General features: G+C 43.9%; 1 protein-coding gene across 2 annotated transcripts in view; it reads left to right on the forward strand.

Annotated features, from left to right (window-relative positions):
• The first annotated feature begins 741 nt into the window (after positions 1–741).
• Positions 742–18,921, forward strand: part of Rnf145 (ring finger protein 145) — a 39,648-nt gene continuing 21,468 nt past the window's right edge. The window contains exons 1-3 of one of the 2 annotated variants that reach the window (XM_051167316.1): positions 742–812; positions 4,773–4,978; positions 8,744–8,852. In XM_051167316.1, coding sequence (XP_051023273.1) covers positions 757–812; positions 4,773–4,978; positions 8,744–8,852 — 371 coding nt within the window. In that variant the 5' untranslated portion in view covers positions 742–756. Of the gene's footprint in view, positions 813–4,760; positions 4,979–8,743; positions 8,853–18,921 lie in introns of those variants that run through there. The other variant, XM_051167315.1, reaches the window with a different exon arrangement.

Here is an 18,921-nt window from a genome sequence, read left to right on the forward strand (position 1 = left end):
GTGTGTCACTCCTCACAGTCACGAGCTGCTCATCTCTCTCTTACTGTGTCCTGGTTCCTTTTCCCGCTTGCCGTCCCTGGGTTCGCCTTCTCTAGCTCTGCTTTCCCTCCCTAAGACCCTTGTGGAACGAACCACCATTCTATCTGGGGGTTAGGATCTTGGCTTCACTCTTCTAAGCACGAGTTTCGTTATGTGGCACGGGAGACCCAGCACCCTTGGCGAGACGAGGGCACTCTAGCCTCTCTTCCTGGCAGAGTTTCTGCTCCACGTAATCCCCTAGCCTTGGGGCTGCTGCATCCGCGCCGCGCTGTTGTGCTCGGCTGCCTGCTTGCCGGGAGCTGGCTTGGGGTTACTACAGTTCAAATGTATCTGAGAAAAGCAGGCGTGGGGCGGGGAGTTGTGGGGAGAGTGCGAGATGGGGCGGGGGAAGGGGCCTTTGCAGTGGGAAGGCATCAAAGATTAATGGATGGCTTTGCATCGCTGTCTGCAGTAAACAGGAAACTAGTCTGAAAGGAAGCGGGGGGGGGGGGGGCTTCTCTGTGCGTGTGTCTTTATTTTATAAAATACCGAGTGTGCAGTTTTGTGAATCTTGAACCAGGTCCAAAAGGATGAGCTGTCGGTGCTGCAGTCGTGACCCAGGCTGAGCAGCCAATGGCAGAGGTAGCAATGTTTTCCTTTGCTCTGTCAGTCCCTTATGGGGGACGGTGGCGCTTACACGTGAATGTGGACTTTCTTATCGATAGGTGTTGTTTGTAGATGATGAGGAACCACAGGATTGCTAGTGGTTTCTGTGGAAACGAAGTACATACAAAGTTAGCTAGCAACACGGTGGGAGTAGGGAGGACTAGCTATATTTAAGACGTGTGCCAACACTTATGTAAGGAAGTTCTTTCTCTTTCCTGGTTTTTCCTTTCTGGGCGGAGTTACTTAGGGTTTTAGGGTCCAGCTTCGTCCTCTCACTTTTTTTTTTTTAAAGGACTCAGTATCCCAACAGATGGACAATCTCCCATTTCCCCATCTGCTAACCATCAATTTTAGTTGATTTAAATTTTGTTTTACTTGTTGGGGGCAAAGATAGAAGGTTAATGGTGATGGTTTTGTTCATCTTCCTTTAGATGAAGAAAGGTATAACTTTCAGCCCTAACTTACCTATATTATGAATTTAAGTCATTGATAATTTTACTTTGAGTCATTATTTTTGCTTTGCCTTTTTAAAAAGGGAGTTACGGAGTTATGGTGTTCCTTTCTTTGTTTTTAATTTATTTTTTTCATAATACATTTTCTTTTTTAATTTAAGATAGGTTTCCAGCAGAGCCCAACCATTACATTTTTTTCTTATTGTTGATACTTTATTTGATTTCTCCCTATTCAAAACTGAAATGTGGTGGTTTTGGAAAATGCAGAATCGGGATTCCTGTTGCCCAACCCACAAATCTGAAAATAAACTGCACTTTATACACGACATTGCTAGTTCCACATCTTGGAAAGGCATTTTTGGAAACTGCCGTTAGGTTTTGGGTTTTGGTGAGCAGTTGTCTCTGGGAAGACACTTCAGTGTTTGGCTTCCGTGCTGTATAAAGTGGGCTTGACTCATCCTTAGCTTTCGCATCACTTGTAGAGATATGATGGAGAATTCATTTCTAGTTCTTTCCATAACTCGAGGGAGTTTTAGCATCTTACTGGAAAGGTAAGAGAGCTGAGAACTTTTATATATTTGGATTTGGGGTGTGTGAGACCTGCTGTCGATTGTTGAGTACCATAGCTTTGATGGAATTGTGACCTCCAATTTTATAAATGCTCATTTTCTTTGCTTGACCCCAGGCCAGGAAAGTAACTAAGCGTGAACCAATCAGTACGGATACGTAACTTCTATTATTTAGTCAGTGTTTTGTGTGGGCAGGCTGCTGTATCTCTGTGTTGGTGTGGAGGGCAGAGGACATTGGTGAGTAAGGTCTCACCTTCAACCATGTGGGTCTCAGGGACTGAACTTGTTCTCAGGCTTGTCCGCTGCAAGCATCTGGAGCACTGAGCCGGCCATCTTGCTAGCCCAGAAGCCCGCATTATTGCATTAATGTTCTTAAAGCATAGTAGTTTATAAGGCGTAAGTAATCTCAAGCTTCTACAATTGTGGCAAATAGCTCTGAATTTTGTCTAGATGTTGGTTTTGTGCATGGAGCTGGACTGTAGAGCAGTGCCATTTGTGATGGTTTCCATATATGTATGCCCACTTCAGATGGGCATGGGGTTGATCTTTGCTGTTTTATGTGTTTTCTCCATTTACTTCTATGATGCATCTTACTAGTGATTTACAACAGGTCCAGAAATAAACAGATCAGTGAATAAGTAATGGATTTGTTCTTAAGAGGGCAGACTTCATTGACGCCAGTCCCTTTAGACATTTGGCTCTTGGTTAAGCGGGCTTATTTTTGTTTTTTTCGCATATTCTTCTATACTGGCAGCTTTAGGGACCCAAGGTCTCTTTTTTTTCTTGTTGTTAGGTTGGGGAGACAGGAGTGGTGGGTGGGAATTTCCAGAGAACTAGTAGGTACCTTTTGGCTACTGGGTTTCTTTTGTAACACAGATGACCCCTGAAAGGATTAGGCAGTGTTTTTTCCCACCTCTTTCAGAGCTACAATAAATGGGAAATGTATTCATTTTAAAAGGAGCATTAAACACAGAGGAAGGCTACAGGTACTGACCACGAACATTAACTCAGTAATGCCCGCTTCTGTTTGTTAGACAAATGGCAGTGGCAGTAGTGATTTATATTGGATTCTAGGATAAGCAGAAAGTCCATTTTTCCAGCACAGTATTAAGGCTACGTGCCGTAACATAGTTCTTCTTCTCTTTCCCTCTAGATTGTAGGACATCCCCTAGATACCCTCAAAAGTTCAGGTCCCATTCATAAATGGCATATAGCTTATGAGCATCCTCCTGTATGTTCTATATAATATGAATTAATCGTCATTCAGGCAGAGGCCTGGGGGTTAGAGGTCTAGGACAGCTTGTGGCAGTTGGTTCTCTCCTTCCACCACGAACCTCCCAGGGATTGGACTCAGGTTTTCAGGCTTGGCAGCAAGCATTCGTCCCTTGCTGAGCCATCTCAATTGCACCTACCCCATGTTCAGACCATCTCTCGATTACTTACAGTTTATGAGGTAGGTAGGTATTTTTCTATCGTATTACTTAGGCATCAGTGACGAGAAAAGGACTGTATATATCCAGAACAAACATTTTAGTATTTTCAGGCCAAGATTATTGACCACACAGATGGACTGTGGCTACGCAGGGCTCACTATAGTGGCAAGAGTTTCTCTTCAGTTGTGGTCTCAGCAGTGTGGTTTGCAGTTATGGCTGGTTGTAGAGATGCTGTTTTTCGTGATAGTTTTCTCCTTAGGACAGACTTGCTCTGTTTCAGTTCCACGGTATATATTTGTGTGTAGGAAAATGATTAAAAGCTCTTACTCATTTCAGGCCATCAGAATTACTGTCTTTATAAAACAATACTAGCATATTATTGACAGCATGTTTACAAATGTAACAACATTCTCATTCTGTGAATGATTGACAGAGGGTCATTAGTAGCCTCTGAATGGTGTGCTAAGCTGGATTCCTGTTAGTTCACAGTGTCAGAGCTAGGGAGTTCTGCAGTTCCTGAGTACGACAGTGACAAACACTTAACTGTAGCACAGCAATCTGTCACTATAATTTCCTTCACAAATAAATGTTTTCATTTCTCCTGTAATGTCTGAAATTACTGCCAAAGCTGGAAATGTGTTTAGCTTTCTCAGCAGAATTCTTAAAAGGATATTGTCAGAGCCAAGAGTCCAGAATTCTCCTCCTTGCTCTTGAAGCTGTCCTTTACCCACGTGGGTTTGCCCTGCACGCACTCCTCAGATTAATTTGTAGCTATTTCATTAAGTTGTCCCTTTAAGATCCTGATAACTGCTTTCCAGTTCCTTCCTTTCCTTTCCTCCCTTTCCCCCCCCCCCCTTTCCATTCTCTTCATCCTTGTCGTTCCCTAAGCAGAGACCTTCTGGGCCCATTCTTGGCATCTCCCGTGGCCATGCCAATCAGCTACCATGCAAGGGAAGCGTTTGTTGAGCCTCATTTTTATCCTTTGAAGAGCGACTACGAGGATTCCAAACTAAGTGTGGACAAAGGAAACAGCATCGCAAGATAGGTTTCTTTGTGTCGTCATTGAGAATTCTCTGCAGTACGTAGTGTATGTTTGGTATCAGTTGGGATTGTTAAGGTGCCAGGCTTCCTTCACAGGTGCAAGGTCATGGGCTTGACCTCCAGCACCTCAAGAGGGAACAAAAGGAATACTTAGCACTTCAGTGTTGATTAGGAAAGATTGAGGATACTTACTGGCAGATGTAAGGTGCAGAGAACTGAACCCATCACACTTTCATTAGTGCCTTAGGTTTTTTTTCATCTAGTAAATATTTTTAAAAATTCCCTCTTCTTCAATCTCAAATAATTACATAGGGAAGGTAGTTTCTTCAAAGTAGCATTCTCATGGGCTGTTTTTGTTGCTAAGTTAGAGGAGACTTGAAGCTAGTGGTTTAAGTTTTGAAGCGTGGACGTTTAGTCTGAATCGGGTTCTGGTAGACCTGAAAGCGTGAACATTTTGATGTAAAATATGTGTTGAAACACAGTAGGCATGTTTCCAGGACAACTCACTAGATTCCCGGGAGGCTCTGGAGAGTGGTTTGCCTTCATGATTTTTTACATCTCGTGTGTCTTCTGACTTTTAGGTCTGCTCCAAGAAAACAAATCAAAAACAAAAACATGGCTGCAAAGGAGAAATTGGAGGCAGTGTTGAACGTGGCCTTGAGGGTGCCAAGCATCATGCTACTGGATGTCCTGTACCGATGGGATGTCAGCTCCTTTTTCCAGCAGATCCAAAGAAGTAGCCTCAACAACAACCCTCTTTTCCAATATAAGTATTTGGCTCTTAATATGCATTATGTAGGTAAGTGTCCTCATGTGTTTTTCTGGCTTTATGATGAGTTTGTTTCCATTTTTATATATTATTTTATTTTATTTTTTTCATTTTTATATTTTAAAAATTATTTCTTGAGATTATAATATAATTACATCATTTCTCCCTTCATCCTCCCTCTAAGCCCTCCCATGTAGCCCTCTTGCTCTCTTTCTTACTCATGCTTTTTAAAAAAACATTAATTGCCATTACATCCACTTTTCAATTTGGATAAAATATGCCGCCAGTACCTGGAGTTGATTGTACTAATGGAAGTGTTAGTGAATCTTGTTTATAGTTTTACCATTGTCTAGGTTTTACTAGAACCAGAGGAAAACAGGATTTTATTTTACTAGCATAAAATTGGAAGGCATGAGTCAGGCGTGGTAGTGCATGCCTATAATCCTAGCACTCCTGGAGGCAGAGAGAGGCATGCAGATCTCTGAGTTCGAGGCCAGCCTGGTCTACAAAGTGAGTCCAAGACAGCCACGGCTACACAGAGAAACCCTGTTTCAAAAGCAAACAAATAAACAAACAAAATAAAGAAAGAAATTGAATAGGTTCTGATGCAATTGAAATCAGCTCTGGCTTATAATTCGGGGAACTCAATTGAGCCTTCTTAAATACAGTGATTAGGCAGGCTGTGGCAGGGTAAGCACAGCGATTGTGTGGTAAGGTATTTTGTTGTTTGATTGGGATGCCTTTGTCAGAGTATTATGTAATCTAGTGCTTCAGTTTCCAGAATTTACTCCTAGATACATTGTAAAAAGTCTCAAGTGTCCCAAGTATTGCATTTGCATTCAGAGATGAGAACATTAAAAGTGTTTCCCTCCTGTCTGCTCTTCATGCACTCCTCTGAGCTCTTTAGAGTAGCTGTTACTTCCTTGTGTGGAACTAGGTATTGTCTGTGCGTGTGTAAGTCAGTATGAATACACGTGTCCCCTTTTTCTCTATGATGAATGCCGGCAGAGTGGGCCTGGCTTGGAAGCCTCTGCTCTTTCTTGTTTATGTGGAAACCTCACTACTGTGCTCAGGGTTTACTAAAACACTGACCAAAAGCAACTCGGGAGAAGAAAGGCTTTGTTTCAGCTTATACTTCCAGGCCCATTGTTGAGGCAATTCAGGGGTGGAACCCAAGTCGGAACTGAATTCCAAGCCATGGAGGACACTACTTGCTGCCTTGCTCACTGGCTCACGCCTAACTACTCCAGCTCACCTGCCCAGGGACAATGTCACTCATGGCGAAGTGTGCCACCAGCATCACCCCTTAGTTAAAGACTATCTCCCAGAGGCTAACCAGATCCAGGCAGTTCCTCGTTTGAGGTTCCATGTGCCCAGGTCACTGAAGGTTGTGTCAAATTGACAATAAAAACTAACAAGTACCCCCTCCCTGACTCCCCAGTTCCTCGTCTAACTTATGTCTTTATTCCTTATGGCTCTTCTTCCTGCCCTCTTTGAGACAGGCACAGATTCTTGATAAGTAGCTACTACTTGGTTTGTAGCTCAGGTTGGTCTTGTCTTGACCTCTCAGCCCTCTTTGCCCAGCTTTATAGGCCTGTAGCACTATGTTCGTATTCAGATTTCCTAGGTTTGATGTTGCTCAGATTTGTGTTCCATTCTCATCCTGGCTTGTTTGGGTGATTATCCCTAGTTCTGACAGAGAATCTTTTTCTGTTTTCTACTGCCTTTGGACCACTTTAGTGTGTGTTGAGTTGGTGTTCTTCCTCTGTGACCCATGCCAGTCCCTTCGCATTCTACCTTTTTGATTCTGCTGCCTTATGAAGGCGGCATCTCTGCTCTAGAGATCATGAGCTGTTTTCTGCTCACACGGGGGTTGTCTGTTACCTGCTTTCTAGCTGGTTCTTGACCTTCAGGAACTCAACTCTGACCACCCAGTAGATTTCTTCACTTGGCCATTCTGGGCATCTACCTTGCCACCAGTCACTGCATTCACACCGTGACCACAGGCCACACTTCCTCTTCCTCCTGTGTTTACTGTTTTAGTAGCAGAACCATCCTCTTGAGTACTCAAGCCAGAAAGTGCACAGCCACTTCCATTTCCGTGTTTTCAGCCACTCACACAGAGAACAGCACCTGGGTCTGTTTAGATATCAGTTTCATACCTGACTGCCAACTCCATACCCAAGCTGCTATTGTGACAATAAAAATTAGTGCATACTGCCCACCCTAGGCCTTTGTCTTATTTATTCCGTATGACTTCTCCCTCCTCCTCCTCTTTCCTTTCTTCCTTCCTTCTTCCCCTAGTTCTTCCCCAGTCCTACCATCTCTCCAATAACAGAAATAAGTAGGTTCATCAGTATGTGAAGTGTTCTGGTTTAATTTCTATTTAATGAATAAGAGTGTTTTGTCTTCATATGTGCCTGTGCACCCTGTGCATGCCTGGTACCCATCGAGGCCAGAGGAGGGTATTTGGCTTGCTGGGATTGAAGTTACACACAGTTTATCCTGGGAATCAAACCCGGGTCCCCTGCAAGAATAAGTCCTCTTAACTGCTGAGTCGTCTCTGCCGCCCCAGGCAGTAGTGTTTTAGGCAAGTCGTAGCTTTTGTATGCTGCTTACCTAGTTACATGTTACCATTGGCCTGGCTCCACCATTATGAATCTCATTTGGGGTTGTTTGGTTAATGTCAGAGTCTGAACAATGATGTACGTTCTCTCAAAACCAAGTTGAGAGCTGAGTGAGGGGTTTCCAGGGTGGAGGAGGAGCAGGAAAAGGGTGGTTTGTACCTGTTGGCTGTGTGAGCACATAAATGGGCTCTATCTCAAGTCCCTTGTGATGTCTGCTTAGAACAAGAAGTGGGTTTTTGGTTTACTTTTTGTTTTTTCATAACAAGAAGGATTGGGAAATATTTTGTGGGTATTGTATCTCAAAAGAGTATCAATGTTCAAAGCAAGAGTAATTGCTTTGTGAGATCCTTTATGGGTCCATAGAGAGAGGAGCAGTTGTGTAGAGACCACATTTCTAGCCTTTACTGAGGAACCTGAAAGAGAAAGTGGAAGTGAGAAATGAGAGGTCAAGAGGAAACCAGTGTCTCCAGTTGAAGCATGACAGTGTTGCCTGGGGTCAGCAGGATGTGGTTGGCCTCTGGGCTAGAGTAAAAAGGAGAAAATGGGTTGTAGCAGAGGAAGGGTTAAATAGATGATGAGAAAATAAAAGTATTGGGTACAAATGGTTTGAAATAATGGTGTGAAAAGCTTCATTGACAAGGGGAAATTGCTGTGAAGACAGACACTTTGGGTTTTCCCTTCCCAGATGGGGGAGGAGCCTTTGACCATGCTTTGGGGGTCTGTGTCAGGTGGTGGAGAGATGAATGGGAGACAGGGTGGGGGTAGGTGTGGAGGGGTGAGAGGTAGACTTGTGGGGTGGGGGGTTGGCCTCTGGAGGTGGAGAAGTCTGGAGGGGCACGTCCACAGAGACAGTGAGAGAATTGGTGTAAAACAGGGAAGGAGGCGCAGAGGAAAGGTAGGCGATGAGAGGAGGCAGGGTGGGCCTTTGTGTGCTGCCTCTAATTATAAAAATAAAGTAGAAAGATGACGCAAAAAGTGACAAATGCTGTTTCCAGTTTTAAAAATCCATAATGATACTTTTGAGCTGAATGAACCTTGGTAGTGAAATTAAAAAGATAACCTCCTTTTGTTGATAGCTACTTGGGAAATAACTTTATTTCAACTTGTTTCTAATATAACTAATTGGGAGGCGAAAGTGCAATTCCTTCTTTTTGTGTTTCTGCTGCAGGTTATATCTTAAGTGTTGTGCTACTCACTCTGCCCAGGCAGCATCTAGTTCAGCTTTATTTATATTTTTTGACTGCCCTGCTCCTCTATGCTGGACATCAGATATCCAGGTAAGACTGCGACCCCCCCTTTTGGAATATGTGATTGAATCGGAAGTTGTTGCCTTTTATTTATTATTTTTAGTGTCAATATAGTGTTTTTCACGAATACTGTTACAAAGCTAAAAGGCTTAGGTATCTTTCTAGTCAAAGCCTTCTAAAGGAACAGAGCAGATAGCTTGAGTAATTGTGTTGAGTGATGCTTTACGGGTGCAGTGGGGGTAGGCTGACTGCTGGTCTCCAGTCTACATCAAAGCCCAAGGAAGTCAGCTCTATACCTGTGGGGACACTGCTGTGGCAGGGGCAGCGTGAGGAAAGCAGGCAGAAGCAACACTCCCTTCTTCCATAGCCTCGTACCTGGGTAACTCTTTCACTTCAAATAATCTGGTTACGAAAGTCCCTCCCAGCAGTGGACAGCCAAGATAACATCAGTGTTTCCAACACAGATATTTTTGGTAGCTCTTTTCCCATAGATATTATCATTCAAGATTAATAGCTGGAATTAAGTTGGGATTATGCTTTTGTGGGGGAGGGGACAAAACAGAAAACAGGCCTTAAGGTTATATTTAAAGATGAGCTTCTACATCACCGAGAAGAGATTTCTGCAGATAGACTGAGGGCGTACCTGACCTCAGCCAAGTCCTGCCTTCCTTAGGAAGACATCGACTTAAATGATGAGTGTTAGGATGCAGAAGTGTAGGTGGGTGGTTCCATCATACTTGGTGGGACTAATTATGTCTGCCAGACTAAACTGCTAAAGCTGAAGTCGGCCGTCTATGTAAGGGATAAAATGTTAATGGGCAGTTGAACCTAAAGCAGTGAGTGTAATGGAGTGGTGCGTATTGTGAAGTATAATTTCTTTTTTTTGTTTTTTTAAATTGTGCTTTGTTTTGTTTTTTTTGTTTTGAGGCAGTCTTGGCAGTCACGGAATTTGCTCTACAGATCAGGCTAGCTTCGAACTCAGAGATCCACCTGCCACTGCTTCCCCAGTGGTGGGTTTAAAGGCGTGTGCCACCACCACCTGGCTGATGTGTGATTTCTTTTGAAACTTAGATTTTGTAATTTTTTGACTGGCATGTACTTACTGAAATGAACTACACTCTGAATTCTAAGGAGATTTGGCAGTAGCCTTGGGTGTAGAGCAGGGCCCTACACATTGTACTGCAGCCTTGAAGCTGAGTCTAGAAATCCCATGTCACACGGCTGAAACTGAACTCCAACTGGTACAACTTACAATTTTGCCTGGTTATGAAATTGTAGTGCTCACTGCAGACAGCTGTTATGGATGTGCAGAAAGTTAAGGCAGTGACAGCAGAAATGAGATAGTCCTGCTGCTGTTCTGGGAGTCGCACCGAGCTTTTCTGTACCTTTGTGTTCCTGTGCTTCTCTGAGACAAAAGAATAAGTGTAATAAATACCTGAGCTGTCACTTGCCCCTCTTTAGCAGTTGATTCACTCACTTCTCAGATCCCCAGACTGTTTCTTCATCACTCAGTTCTCCTCCGTTTGTCTTCCCTGCTCCTCCCTGGTGAGCGGAGTGGTGCCTGGAGGCGTTGCATGCGTCTGAGTCAGTCCTTCTTACTGCCCTGTGATGTCTAGTCATACAGTCTGGAACTTAAAATCTGCCCCCAGGTTTCTTAGACTCCTCACAGTGTTCAACATATATACATACGTGTTTGTACATATATAGTGTTCAACTCAAGCTTGGTTGCTCAAGTGGAGACAGTCACCTTGGTCACTTTGTGTCCTGCATCATGTCCCTGGGTTTTTCAGTGGAAACAGCTTGCAGTTATTTTGTGTAGCAAAAAGGGCAACGCGGTCTTACATGTTACCCCCAGATAGCATACTCATTACTCATTCTAAACAATAAGATGCTAAACAAAGACAGGGTTTCTCTTTGTAGCCTTGGCTGTCTTGAACTCACTTTGTAGACTAGGTAGGCCTCACACACACAGCAATCTGCCTGCTTCTGCCTCTTGAGTACTGGAATCCCACCCATGCAGTACACTCTCCTTAGGACCAGGGCTCTGGAGCTACCATTTCAGTGTGCAAAGAGTGTCTAGACACCTAGGAGCCATGCAGTTCATTCTTAGATGGAAGGCTAGATGGCTAGATACATTTAAAGTGCAGGTTGCTTAATTCATTGCCTTACAGTTAGGATGCACCAGGAAGATAAGACTTCGTTTCTACGTGTACAGAGATGGTGATGACAATCTTCAGAGGAACGTGGGCCTCAGATTTCTTTGCACAGTTGTGGCAGACAGTAAAGGTTCACTAAAAGTTCAACTAACATTCTTTTAAGATACGTCACAGTCATGTGTTGTGAAGGTTTTCTTGTGCTATTAGTCTTTTAAAGGTACTTTTTAAATGGTTGAGCATTCTGTGGTACAGCCATGAATGAGCCTGGCGTTTCAGAGAGAATCATCAAGAAAATTTCAGAATTCAAGGCAGAGTTATCAAACTGTTGTTTTTATTACATCATAATCCTGGGTGAAAATGATGAGCATTTCCATGTGGTTTAATGGCATAGTGATGACCTAAAACCTGTAATTCTCTTTTTATTTTCAGTATTACCAATCCACCAGATTGCAAATGGGGCAAAATCCTGTTATGTAAGGAAAATGGGGTGAGGATGGGGTGACACCTAGAACAGCTTCAAGGGTACAAGGAAAAAACCTTTAGGGCGTGGCAATTGGAACTATTTAGTTTCAGTAAAATGTGTAATGTTTTTTATTTTAAATGTATAATGTTTGTCTTCATCATTAGAAAGTTAGAGAGTACCAAAGACTACAGAGAATTTGCATATTTTACAGTGGGCAAGAACAGTTTTCTATGCTAGTTCATCTTCATCTTCCTGAGGCACTTGGGGATCTGCAGATGGCGTTCTTGGGCAGGAGAACCACAGGGACTGGCGGCTCCGACTTGAGGGAGGGGCATGACTATGGAAAAAGGATTGTAGAGCCAAGTTTGTCAGCTCAGTGAATATGCTGCTGTAGCAAGCTGCCGCTTTGGAGCCACAGACAGTGCCTGTCTTAGAGTTTTGGTGTTGAATGACTTTGAAGATAGGACACATTCTAGTGGTTTTCATCACTGTAATTCGCTGTCTGTTTCTTTCTCATGAAAGGTTAGCAAAGATGTGCTGCCCTCGAATTATCTGTGACATGTCACATTTAACAAATACTGATGTTTATATTTTGAGATATAAATGTTGATGTCTTTACTTTAAAAATAGTGACATTAAAATTTCAGGTCAATTCACTGCTTTCCAATATTTACAATGTCACTTTACTAACCAAATAGAAATAGTTTCACATTTTGATTTGCATTGGCGTCACACTAGGTTCATACAGCCCTTTAAGGTCTGCAGCTCAGTTCAGTGGCTCATGGTGCTGTTGCAGAGTTGTGCAAACTGTGGCCACAATGTTATAGACAGTGGTTTTCAACCTTCATAATGCTACAATCCTTTAAGACAGTATCATGTTGTAGTGACCCCCAACCACAAAATTATTTATTACTTTATAAGTGTTATTTTGCTTCTGTTACAAACTGTAATGTAAATGTCTGATATGCAGGATAGCTGACATATGATATAAATCCCGTGAAAGTGTCATTCAACCCTAGAGGGCTTGAGACTATTGCCTCAATTCCCATAAGCCCCTTGGCCTTTATTCTTTGGCTACCATCAGCTTTATTTTCTCTCTCTCCTTGTCCTTCCCCCACCTGTCTGTGTGTGTGTGTGTGTGTGTGTGTGTGTGTGTGTGTGTGTGCGTGCGCACACACACACACACACACACACACACACAGGCCAAGGCTCCAGATATCCTGGTACACCACCCTGCCTTGACAACAGGGTCCCTGGCTGAACCCATTGCTCAGCTTGGTTGGCTGGCTGGTGAGGTGGGAACAGCTTGTCTCCACCCCTGCAATGCTAGGATTACAGGACGTGTACAGTCACATCTGCATTTTTATGTGGGTGTTGGAGATTCTGATCCCCAGGCTTTCACAGCAAGTGATCTTATCTCCTTAGTTCCTATTTTATCTTTAAAAATTTTTTTTTATTAATTTATCTTAATCTGTACAAGCATGGTCTTTGGTGCTGGATTTTAACAGGTTGATTCATATTGCAATATTTTGGCTCCTTCCGTTCCTCCTCCTTGCTTGTCTCTTTCCCTCCTTTTTTGGGGGGGGGAGGCAGTGAGGTGCATCTAACCCAAGGCTTTGAAGGCAGGCTCTTCCGATGAGCTGTAGCCTCAGTACCCTAATTCTTTTTCTGTCCAGTAGTATCCATTGTGTAGTAGCTTTAGTGCAGTTTTTCACCTGCTACCCCCGCCCCCCCATCCATGCATGGGCATTAGGTCACTTCTGCTTTGGGGCTATTGGACTGTGGCCATCTGTGTGCTGGTTTCGATGTGTATATATGCACCTTTACTTCTCTTGGGCACATACCTTGGAGTAGGATTACTAAACTGTACAACTGTATACTCTCCCAATTTAGCCTTTTTGTTCTTTGTTTGTTTGAGACAGGGTTTCTTTGTGTAGCATTGGCTGTCCTGGAACTCACTCTGTAGACCAGGCTGGCCTTGAACTCAGCCTGAGTGCTGGGATTAAGGGCGTACACCACCACTGGCTCTCTTTAGCTTTTCTGAGAACTACAGGGCTGTTTTGTTTGTTTTGTTTTTGTTTTTTAAGTGACTGCTGTCCTGCAATTCTATCGGTAACACCACATGCATCTCTCCACACCCTTGCCAGCAAACACTTTGACTGTGGAGTCTTCGGCGTGCGTGTGAGGTGGCAGCTCATTATTCTTAGGATTGTCATTTCTCTCTTGGCTAATGATGTGGGGGCGTCTTCATTTACCATTTATAGATTTTATCTGGGAAAATGTTTACTTGAATTATTTGCCATTTGTTTTGATTAGATTATCTTTATTGTTACTGAGTCCATATATATTCTGGACATAGGCTCCCTACTAGATAGTTTAATAGATAATTTATCTCCTTTCCTGCTATATAAGGCAGTATCTGGGCTGGTGAGATAGCTCAGCCCTTGAGGGCTCAGGCTTCCAACCGGAAGGACATAACACAGTGCCATTTGCTCCTGGGGAGATTCAGTACGTGAGCAATCTCAGTAATTAAAGTGCTACTTTAGAAGCTGGCTGTAGGAGATATTTATCAATAATGATTTTCTAAGTTGAAAATTTTGTAAGCACTTGGAAAGCTGGGCATCTGCTTTTTTTTTTTAATGTTTAAAAATTTATTATGTATACAGTGAGTGTTCTGTCTGCACGTACACCTGCACACCAGAAGAGGGTACCAGATCTCATTATAGATGGTTGTAAGTCACCATGTGGGTGCTGGGAATTGGAAAAGCAGACAGTGTTCTTAACCTCTGAGCCATCTCTCCAGTCCTGGGTTTCTGCTTTTGATGTTGTTATTTATATTACGCTGATGATTATCTGTGAGTAGAAACTTGTTTGGAATTTTAGTGTAGAAACAGTTTATAGTACAGAAGAGTTAAGTATTTAGAACTCCATGATTCTACTCCCTGCAGTACAATAAAATTCTTCCCATTTGGGCTAGAGAGGTGGCTCAGAGGTTAAGACTACTGCCTGCTCCTCCAAAAATCCTGAGTTCAATTTCCAGCAACCGCATGGTGTCTCACAATCACCCATACTGAGAACCGGTGCCCTCTTCTGGTCTGCAGGAGTACATGCGGATGAAATACTCTATATAATAAATAAATCTTTAAAAAACACTTAATGAGTAAAAATTTAAAAAATAACTTGCCATTATTTGTGTGTGTGTGTGTGTGTGTGTGTGTCTGTCTGTCTGTCTGTCTGTCTGGTGGGGAGGAGATGCACCGCGGTGCACCCGTAGAGATCAGAGATCAGTTTTGGAAATTGATTCTCACCTTCCACAGTGTGGATTCAAACTCCGATTGTCAAGCTTGGTGGCAAGCACCATTAGCCACTGAGCCTGAGTATCATAAATATTTTTAGTAGTATTCTAATTTAACTTCATTAAAGTTTAAAAATGTTATATTCCTCGATTTTAAAGATTGTGGAACTCTACTTCTCACGTGCAGTGGTATGGTTAATATATATCCCAGAATGATTGCTACTTTAAAATGGAGACAAAACCGTGCATGTTGCTATAAGCTTGTGGTTATGTTTCACGTCTATAATTATGTGTTTTTCTCAAAAAAGAAAGAAAGAAAGAAAGAGAAATGTTAAACTTTAGTATTCTTATTTCTTGGTTTACGAGCTAACGTACTGAGTTCACATGCGGCCTTCGTTAAGTCCCCACTAGAAAGGGTTCGCACAAGAGGAAAGGTATATGATTTTCATCCTGGCTGGATGGGTGCAGAGGTTTGCTTTCAAATACCAAACATCCCCTAAGAATTTATGTGTAAGGGAGAACCAGGTAGCTCTCCATTCTATGAAAAGCTCTCCAACTGGAATGGTAGGAGAGGGTGTCTCTGTCCTGGGAGCAGTCACATTTTAGACGTATTCAGTCTCTGTTGTGGAGACTGTCCCAGATCTCTATCCACTAGGTACCAGTAGCACCGCCTCCCAGGCAGTCTCACAGCCAAAACCTGTCCCTAGCCATCACTATGCACCTCCCGGGACCCAGACTGCGCTTACCCGAGAGCTGCTGCTGTGAAGGGGGGAGGAGGAGGAGGAGGAGGAGGAGGAGGAGGAGGAGGAGGAGGAGGAGGAGGAGGAGCAGCTTTGCCATATGTACATGCAGGGTTAAGTTTTGATGGGAATAAAATTGACCAGTTTTCGACATTCCTACCCCTCTCGTGGACATCATTAAATTCAAGTACCAAATATCTATCGAGGAGGCTGGATAGGTACTAGCTCAGTCACCAGCCATTGCTAAGGCTGTAATAGTGTGTGTGTATGTGTGTGTGTACACACACACATTAGGTGCTTGAACACCTGAATGGGACCTCTTATATGGGTACTTTTTATTTGTTTATATTGCAAGGACTTGGAGCTCCCTTCTTTGTTCTGTACAAAAGTAGATTAGGTTTCTTTGAAACCAGCATCTTTTGAAAGCTTCTTGTAAGTGGCCAGAACATACAGCTTGTTCCCACCCTGCCCAGGGACCACGTCAGACCACGTAAGAGGCCGTTGAATAAAGGATGCAGCCACTAGTTGTAGTGGTAAGTGAGCTCTCTGGATTGGTTCTTGTTGTTTTGTTCTTTTTGTTGTTGCTGCTGTTCATTTATTTTCAGTGGGTTATTACTACTTTATAGCAAGCTGTTTTTTTCTAATTGCAAGGTGTCCTTGAGGGCTTCTTTGTGTGTCTCACACGTTCTTTGTCCCCCTCCCCAGCCCCCAGGGCTGTTGTAGTTGACAGTGAAGAGGCTTCCCCACAGCACTAGAGAATACTGTCCACGTGTTTGGTTTGGTTTTGTAGTGCTCAGGTTCACAGTCAGCACTGTACACATTACATAAATGAAAATCGTCCCTGGAGGAGAGACCCTGGTTCCTGAGGAGTGGCAGGACTGCCTGCTTGTGGCTGGCTCGGTGCATTGTCCATTTACATCTTCCGTACTGGAAAGTGCTAATAACCCCCCTGACCAGCTCCTTTATTTACCACGTCAGAGTCCCTGGCTGAACACCGAACTCTCCATTTATGGCCATCTAGCTGGCTGTTTGTTCCCCACCCTCTCTGCCTGGGGCTATAGGTAGTCCCTCTGACTCGCTTTTACGTGAGCCCCATTCCTCATGCATGCACGGCAAGTACGTTATGCTCTCAGCTGTCTTTCCCACGGTCCTCTTCCCTTCTCATCTTTGCTTCCTCCCCCCCCCCCCCCCCCCCCCCCCCCCCCGCCTCCTCAGCCCCCTTTCTGTAGTGAAACAAGTTCTCTGCCTCAGTCTGAGTCGCATTGAAGGCGCATGTAAGGTGGACATGGAAATGTTGATACGGGTCCTCATTGCAGTTCTGTACAGTGAGTGTGCAGGGCTGATCGTCCAGAAGGGTATCTCCTGGCAGTTTCCCTGTGAGCTGACCCTTTCGCCACAATCAGTTTCACTTCTGCAAGCTCAGATTAGCTTGGCTGGTCCAAGCTTCTGGACTTGGCTGTCTTCCTGAGGCCAGCAGATGGGTTCTGAAGGCCTATCCTGAGAAAGACAGACCTGATGAAGGTTAAGAGAGGTAAAGGGACGAGGAAAGATGCTGTTTTCTGGAATAGGGCAGCCTATACGCAGGAATAGGTTGCTCTGGAGCTGGGAAGGTGGTGACATTTAGATGGAGCCACGCCTGGGTCCTAGAGGGTGGCAGGGCAGACACCAGCAAGAGGGAATTGGTCAGGGTGTTGTGGTTATAACCCCAAGGCTGGTTATTCCACTGGGGTATGGACCGCCCTCAGTGTCCTTAGCTCAGCAACAAAGTGCATGTATAGAGCATGAAAGGGAACGAAAGTAATGGAAGGGATTAGAAGAAAAGGCTTTAGGATCAAAGGAGTGCAGTGTAGGCTTGGCTTTTATAACAACTTACAAAGAGAGGAAGGAAACAAGTGTGACTTAGGCTAAAGGAAAAGGTGCACAGAACCAGTCAGATGAAAAGGAAGCCGGTGGTGTAGAGGGTGAAAGAGGTAATTTTTAAATAGAGCCATGAACCTACAAGTTTGAAATGGTCATAGACTTGTGTTATTATTACAGTACTTCATACAGGTTGTAATTAACAGGTTGTGATTGTGAGAGTGGCGGTGCTTAGAGCTCAGCAGGGTGCTGGGGCTGTACATATGCAATAGTTTCTGTTTGGGTTACAGTTTTTTCTGTCCTGGCTAGACAGACATTCTACCGCTGAGTTATGCCCCACCCTACACACATACCACTGTATTTCTCCTTGAAAGTTTTGTTATATGATATTAGGATTTAAGATTAAAGAAAAAAAAAAAATCCTCAAAGACAAAAGGAAGCTTTTAAGAAGGTGAATTAACTGGGTATGGTGGCTCACGCCTTTAATCCTGGCACTCGGGAGGCAGAGGCAGGTGGATCTCTGAGTTCGAGGACAGCCAAGACCACACAGAGAAACCCTGTCTAGGACCCCTCCCTACCTCACTCTGTCAAAGAAAAAGAAAAAAAATGACCTAAAAGAAGGCTTTTATGTAATGTGAGTACCTGACATTCCTCAGTGCAGTGAGAAGTTTAGAAGAAAACATTGAGAATAAAATGTGGATGATAACAATGGCAAATCCAACATGGTCCTCCTCTCTACAGTCTGTTGGGTTCCCAAGACCCAGGCCCAAGGAGCCTCTTGTGCTAACATGGCTTTTCTGTTGATGTGAAATTCCCATGGCAGAATGCATCTGCATACTCAGTGCTTTAACTTAATCTTCAAACATTGTCATTACTTCAAAATAAAACCCAGGACTCCTCCTTAGTTGACCAAGAACTACTATTGAAGGGGACACTTTTGTCATGCTGGTTCTCTCACCTGGGGAGGAGGGAGCGTGTCGAGCACCTGGTGAATAAAGACTACTACTGCCCTGCTTCCTTTCCAGGGTGTTGCAGTACCCTGATAGAAAGCAACATGGGAGGGAAGGGGTTATTTTGCTAGCGTATAGTCCTACTGTGCAGAAGTCAGGGCAGGAGCATAGATCCCCACAGTCACAGTCAAGAGCAGAGAGAGACCCTTTCTTGCTTGCTTCCTTGGCCTCAGCCAGCTTTCTCTAAGCTCATGGGCCCAGTCCTTGACGTAGTGCTGCCTCATTGTTGGGGGGCGGGCGGGGGGTGGTCTTCCCATCTGAGTCAAGACAATCCCCTACAGACATGCCCACAGGCCGGCCTGCCCTCAACAAGTCCTTAGCTGACTACTTTTTTAGGTGATTCTAGATTATAGCAAATTGACATTTAAAACTAACCACCGTGGGCAGTTCGTTCATTTCTTCACCCCCAGGCCCTTTCCTAGGCCTTGGCAACTTCTAGTATGCTTTCTGTCTGTGGTTTTTCTCTGTCGCCTGCCTAAGTTTGAGCTGGGTCAGCATATAGAATGTGCTGTGGTGACAAGGAAAGAGCTGGGCTCCAGGAGCCTGGGCAGTGGCAAGACTCAGTCATTTCTCCTTTA

This window comes from Acomys russatus, chromosome 25, assembly GCF_903995435.1.
Source record: "Acomys russatus chromosome 25, mAcoRus1.1, whole genome shotgun sequence".
Lineage (NCBI taxonomy): Eukaryota > Metazoa > Chordata > Mammalia > Rodentia > Muridae > Acomys > Acomys russatus.